We start from the raw sequence: 7,105 nt of genomic DNA on the forward strand, positions 1-7,105 counted from the left end.
TGTGTGTACTTGGTGCTCTGTAGTACTAGCAATATTTCATTTCAGAAATAGAATTTGCTTAAAGCTCACTATATATCTGGAAATATTCACTCCCATTTTATTTTCACATTTTTGGCCCTTGAGAGTAAATTAAGAAAATAACAAGTTCAACACAGGGTTGAAATTTGAAAATTTAAAAAAGATACTTGCAATAAAGTATATATGTAAATAACCATTGAGGGAGTGAACTGAAATATTTTTGAAAATTCAAATATATAAGAAAATCTCAAGGGCAATTTTTCTAAAGAAGCCAAAATCTTACAGTTTGATTTAAATTTATGTGAAAATAAAGTGAACCGATTCATGTTCTGCCTGATACTCATGATATTATTCGGAAGACATTCTTATTCAGGAATCTTTTATCTATTATATCGAAGAGTTTAAGTACCGTATCTGGGGGCTTTTATTACGAAAAAGAGGCTATGTCTGACATGTGGTGACCGTTTTTTGTCGGTGTAGATACCGAACAGGGTGACGACGATCAAATTGTTATGGAGGTCGACTCCCGAAGGGGGGTCGCCAAAGAGGAAGTCAAACATGAAAGCAACCAGGAAGACTTCATCGATTTGATTTCACAATTGGATAAATATGCTGAAGTGAAAGACAGAAAGCAGACAAAGCAACAAGGTATAACGTCAGCTCAGCACCTTTTATCCAGCATGTCTCTCGTTGCATGTTAACACCAGGGGATTTATAACGACGACAAATTCGTCCAAAATTCACATCACTAACTGGGATCATATGGCTTGTATACTTTGTGTTCTAACAAAACTCATTGGCTGAAAATCGTCACAAAATCCTGGAAATTCTCACGCCACTAACTAAAGATGTTCTCGTAATTACTGGCTTGGCTTCTATTCTTTGACATACTGTGATAATTGTACTCAAATCGATAACTTTATTTAGGTGAAGTTTCTTTGTCAGTGTGATTAACAGAGTAAAGATCTTGGTGTATATTACTTACACTTTATAACTTAATTATATTCTAATACACACTTTAATATAAAAACTAAAAACAGGAAATTGTCTGAAGTAAAATTAACAAAACTGATGTTTTTCAAAATTTTGGGTAACAAAGAAAAAATTACTTTATATATTAGGTGACTGTTTCCTATTCTTATTTATTTCCTTTTTATTTTACCTTTTGTGTAATTTTTATTTGTTTTATTTTTTGTGTCCTGCATAAATTTATGAAAAAAACAGGAGGAGACTCAATATTTATTTCAAATAAATTTGTCAATTTCTTTTTTAACAATAGTCAATATCCAAAATTTAAGTTAGAACCTGTTATATGATCATAAAAATGTGTTCAGTGAAAAGTATGACTTTAATCGCCATGGAGATAGCTTATGTATCGCCATTAAAGATCCCTGTACCACTGCCAAAAACTGTAACTACTGGGTTTTTTCAAGCACAACTTTACCTTGGATAAATAATTTCTGAAAAGAAAACCATACCTTGAGAGACTTTTATGAAAAATAATAAAGATGAAATAAGCAAAATATAATCAACAAAAGGGTTCTGGGTGTAAAAAGTGGCCGGACCGGGATTCAAACCCTTGACTTTAGATTGTTATACTATCGCTCTTACCAACTGAGCTACCTACCTAGTCAATGGAAATATCCTGGACCAACTGTGCTATAAATGTATCCACAATGAAATTAAAGGGAGGTTACTGTTATATGCAAAACCACAGTGCAGTGGGTAAAGGATCTTTAAGTAATCAAAAAAATATTTGTTTTTTTAAACCTTTTTAATTTTCATGTACTAACCATTACATAAATACTGAGGAATGAAATTTCCTCCTTCATTGCTTTTTCCTCATTTTCTAGAAAACTACACAGCACGCTTCTAAATTAGAACACAAAACTAACACATATACTAACATAAATAAAATACAATCTACTTCCTCACAATATTATTCTGAATTTAATGCATGTTAAGCTAAGTATCAATTAGAATGTTTATTGATAAAAAAATGTTATTTTTAATGTTGAAATTTTAATGTCAAAAGTATCATGCATACTTCAGAATGCATGGATAGAAAATCTGTACCAACTTGATCAGTAATGAAACTTCAGGCCAAATATCCTGTTTCAAAGGAATATGCTTAAAAATCAGTATTGTTGTTCTGAAGTATTTATTTTCTAAAGGATTTGCATAAACAATCAGTACAACTGAGAACATATTTCTTTATTGTTGACAGGGTCACAAGAAACAGAAGTTTCATTTAATTTGGCCTGATTACTTACTGTGATAAGTTTCTGTGTTACACTTCTTAGCCATAAGTGACTATTTTTATGCTTGTGCTTGAAATAAATGGAAATATTTTTCCAGCTATTGTAGGCAGTAGAGCTTCTCTGTCTCTTAATGATTGGTAATGTCTAAAATGCCTTTTTTTTCCAGCAGAAGCAGAAATATGTGACCCTTAATTATCTCCCTTGTTTCAGAATGTATTTTGTTTTTTGTTTTTGACATCATGTGATTTTCAGTTCATGACTTTAAGTTTGTATTCATGTGACCTTTAGTTTGATACAATGTGACTTTCTGTTTGAAATCATGTGACATTAGTTTGATATCATGTGACCTCGGCACACTTCAGATACGGATGATAGGCAATCTATCCAGGAGGATGAGCTCACACAAAATCGTCACGATCGTGATGTCGCTGCCTACGAATTATTTTCTAAACTGGAGGAAGTTGGTCAGCAAAGTGCTCCACAGCAAATGGCTACACAAAGCCAAGGTATTGAAGCACGGCTCCGTCGAGTTATCGTTGTAACCTTGGTATCGTGGTGTAATCTGTGGAATTTTTTTTTAACACATCCCATAATAGTTTTTTTTTTATTCTTGCATGTAATCAACACCATGTTAAAGGTCAACCAATACTAACAGGCATGATTGAAATTTACCATTTAATACTCCAAACAAAATATATAACTTCATATTTTTATTAATTACTACTGTAGTAATTATAAACAATTTTAAGCAATATAATGCTCATAAGTACATGTATACCTATTTAAGACATAATATGTTTCCTAGTTGTAAACTCAAAATTATAAATAACCAAATACCTGCAGGTAACTTAACATTCAATGCAACATATATGTGCACGCTTCTAACATAAAATTATATGACTTGCTGGAATTTAACAGTTAAAATGTTATTCCAAAAAATTTAAATTGATATATAACATGAAAAATAATCCTGTATAAAATTTCAAAATGTACACAAAGTGCAAGAATGTAAATGTAAAACCAAATACATATATACTTTGATAGAAAAGCCATCGAAATTTGCTTTCTTTTGTATGGTAATTTTATTAACATATTGAAATTTCTAATTAAAATTTTCTATTCAAATTTACACAATTTTGTGTGTAAAAGTAACTATTAAAACACCGTTAATGACATATTAATAATGTTAACCACATTTGATACATTGATTTCTCATAGAACTGACATTAAAATTTACTTTTATCTCTTTATAAGAACCTGATCACTTGAACAGTTTCAACAGTCTTACTTTTGTATAAACTGACATTTCTTAGACCCTCTTCGTAAACAATTCCTTCTCTGTTTTCCCTGTATAAAATGACACCTGAGAGTATAGGACTCCCTGTATATAATGACACATTTATATAGATGATTTCACTTTGCATAATGACACCTCTATAAAGAATTAAGTGTACAATGACACATTTCTAAAGGGTCCCCTCTGTAGTATGACACCTCATTATACAGAATTTTCTGAGTTAAATGTCACCTCTCTCCAGGGGATTCCCTTTGTATAATGACACCTGTCTATGGAGGATTCCATCAGATACAATGGCATCTAGCTATGGAGAATTTCCTTTGTACAATGTCAACTTTCCTCAGAGGATATAGTAACCCTTTATATAATGTCACCTCTCTTCAGAGGATTCCTGTATATAAACACTTGTCTATAGAAGATTCCCCCTTTTTACAATGACACCTCTCTATAGAGGATTTCCTTTGTACAATGTCACCTCTCCAGAGGATTCCCTGTATATACTGACCCCTCTCTAAAATGGAATCCCTGTATATAATAGAACCTCTCAATATAAAAACTCTGTAATACATTTGCCTTACAACTGTCACCCCCTTCATCATGGAGGATGTTTGCACACGTTTCTATTTCTCTGGTTCCCCTGTAGATGTCGCAGATGTGCACAGGTGTGGTGTGTTTGTTTTATATTGTCTTTTTCATCAATCCTGGTTTTTCCTTATTTCTTTATCATCTCTAACTTACCAGAGGTCTCTGATTTCTGTTTAATGTTGTCAGTATTTCTTGTGTTAGTGTGTCCTTTGTCTTTTGTTTTGAAGTAATGATGTTAGAATAATAAGTTTAGAAAATCTGATTTTTTTTTCTGGAAATAATATTTGTTGCTTGTTGGTGTTGTCTGATTTATGATATTAGTTGTGTGTTGTTTGAGTAGGGTACATGTGGGGGAAGTATGGTTGTAGCATTCAGGGGAGACAATCCATGTGTTCATTACTTCTTTTTCAGATGTAGATAATCATGTTTTTAATTGATATTTTCTAATTCAGGCGTAGATAATCAAATTATTTGACATAGAATTGATTTTCAATTTCGATAAATATTGCCTACAATTCATGAATCGAGGTAGATGTTCTTTTGTCTAATCTTTAGAATAAATTAAATTATTAATAGCACCATGGAAGAAAATTAATAAAGAATGTTATGTTACATTGTTTTGTATATGGTTTTAAACACAAACCAGAGGTACTTTTGTGCAGCGTTTTGGATAATATGGGTGTTGTTTTGGATTTGAGAGCAATTTTGGATTCTGTTGGTGGAAACAGGCATAACTGATAAAGGAAAAGTTTGGGTAGTAACTTTGGCAATATCTGAGGAATATATTAATTGGGGAAATAAAACGTGACACTACCTTTGGGATCTTACAGACACCGAGGACCAGGAGGGAACAAGGACTCCACCCCCGAGTCCCGTGGAGAAAAGTTTCCTCTCAGGTAGAAACTGGCACATAGTCGAATATGTATACTCACCTAGTCCTGTATAACTCTCTCACTGGTGTACAGGAGTCTGTCTGTGTGTCCTATGCTCCTGTGCGGGGCTAGTCTGTGCATCGCTGACTTGCGTTCTGTTTGACAATCTGTATATTAAGTTGGTGTGCTGTGAAGTTCTCTATGCTAATCAACAATGCTTGTCTAATTTCGTTGCTACTCTGTGTGTTTCTCTGAAGTGTGTCCGTTTTTTCAGATGTTTGCATAAAATATGTCTCTGAATTATATACGTCGTACATCTGATGTGTACTAATACTTCTATCATATAGACCTCCGGTAAAGACGCTTTTCTAATATCAATCTCTCTTAACGAATCTTTCATAATTTTCCCAATGATTTATCGACATGTATAATGCATTGCTTAAACAAACACTCTAAGGAACCATATGTCCATTAGCCCAAACCCAGCCGAACTCACTAAGATGGCAAACTTTTTTTCTATTTATCAAGTCCACCAAAATGCTGTTAAGTTCAATAGAGTTGTCTCCCTTCGTTGAACATACTATGAAATGGTTATCTCTACTTTAAAACCTGATGTCCGTAACTGATAAGAAAGTAAAGAGTTGTGGTTTTAATTCCAGTATAACTCATTTGTGAATTTCTTCTAATTCTTTTGTGCGAGAGAAAAGGTAGATTTTGACAGAAAATATTACAGATAAATGTCAGACTGTAATTCAGACAAAGATTTTAAGCTTATTATAGTCCACAAAGAAGTTTGCAAATTTACCCAGAATTTATGTAAACACAAGTGTTTCGGCTCGATTAAAAGTTTGATGGGAGTTGTTGGGAACAAGTGCATGATGTAGATTTTGTCTGGATTTGATAAGTAGAGTTAGGACTTGCTGCACGATACTGTATCTTGTCAGTTCTCTTAGAGAAGTGTAGATACGCAAATGCTGGACTAGGACCCGTGTTTACTGTTTTCATCAGGTGCTTTCTGTCCTTATATACTTTGTACCATAATGTACTTGTTATGTTCAGAAACCCAACCTATCACCGACACTGAATTTGGTATGAGCGAAGATCCTCCAAGTTAAAAATGTGTTTTTCAGAAGGGTAGCCATTACAAAGTCTTCAACATGATAATTATGGTTCAACAAGAAAAAAAATACAATTTTTTTGTTGATTTCATTTTCTCTGGCCAAATTTGAAGCATAATTTATAACAAAAAGGTCATTGTTGAAACTTACTTTAAAATTATGCTATTTCCGTAGCTAAATTTGTGTAGTACAATTTTTCTTTCCTAGAAGTAGGATATAAATTTAAACCTTGACATCAAGAAATGCTTTGTTGCCTGACAATTCTTCTTGTCCTTTCACTTGCTGCTAATCACACCTCCACAGGCGAGAGTTCTGTGCTTACTAATCTCGCGGAAACTGCAGATGAGTACGAGGAAATATACACGGAGGAGATTGAGGAAATTTTCCAAGAGTCTGATGACAATGGTAAAACGTGGAAAACTGTCAAAAAAATAACCACCATTACGCCGTCTGGTACGACGGAGCGAACCGTGGTTATGGAAGGTACTAAAAATAGCACAGCTTTGTGTAACGGGGACCGATCTCCACGCCGTGTTGTACAGCACTTGTGACATTGTCAATGGCACTTTTGAGGAAAAATCTTTTCCGCAATATTTTGGCCGAACTTTTCAGCATTGTCAAAAGAGGCAATGAACTGGGCAATTTTACCATTTATATACTCAATATATGTATTTATATATACTCTGTATACTGGGAGTGTTAAATTTAGCATGAGTTTAACCTTCACCTTTTTGACTCTCAGCAATGAGGGAAAATTTATCTTGACAACAAATATTGGTGCACAGCATATAATATACAGTAATTGTATTAGACTGGCCACCAGCCCCTAAGTTTTTATCAAGAATATCTCGACTGCATTTTACTACTAGCTTATCTCCCCCTAGTTAGGATCAGACATCCAAATGATCGAAATTATTAGAGTTAATTTTTTTTCTTAATTATTTAATATTCTAG

At 33.4% G+C, this 7,105-nt stretch overlaps 1 protein-coding gene across 1 annotated transcript; it reads left to right on the top strand.

The window, feature by feature from the left end:
- The first annotated feature begins 469 nt into the window (after positions 1–469).
- LOC110444904 lies at positions 470–6,717 on the top strand. The gene is made up of 4 exons (XM_021489254.1): positions 470–666; positions 2,642–2,785; positions 4,992–5,057; positions 6,455–6,717. Exons 1-4 carry the CDS (start codon positions 531–533, stop codon positions 6,700–6,702), a joined length of 594 nt encoding a protein of 197 aa, XP_021344929.1. The 5' UTR covers positions 470–530; the 3' UTR covers positions 6,703–6,717.
- Positions 6,718–7,105: the final 388 nt, after the last annotated feature.

This window comes from Mizuhopecten yessoensis, unplaced genomic scaffold (assembly GCF_002113885.1).
Source record: "Mizuhopecten yessoensis strain PY_sf001 unplaced genomic scaffold, ASM211388v2 hete_36186688, whole genome shotgun sequence".
Taxonomy (NCBI): domain Eukaryota; kingdom Metazoa; phylum Mollusca; class Bivalvia; order Pectinida; family Pectinidae; genus Mizuhopecten; species Mizuhopecten yessoensis.

Excerpts from the sequence above, each read along its gene's own strand:
- LOC110444904 (XM_021489254.1), top strand. The coding sequence starts at position 531 with ATGGAGGTCGACTCCCGAAGGGGGGTCGCCAAAGAGGAAGTCAAACAT. Across the intron at positions 667-2,641 it reads AAAGCAGACAAAGCAACAAG|ATACGGATGATAGGCAATCT; the intron begins GTATAACGTCAG and ends GGCACACTTCAG. Across the intron at positions 2,786-4,991 it reads AATGGCTACACAAAGCCAAG|ACACCGAGGACCAGGAGGGA; the intron begins GTATTGAAGCAC and ends GGGATCTTACAG.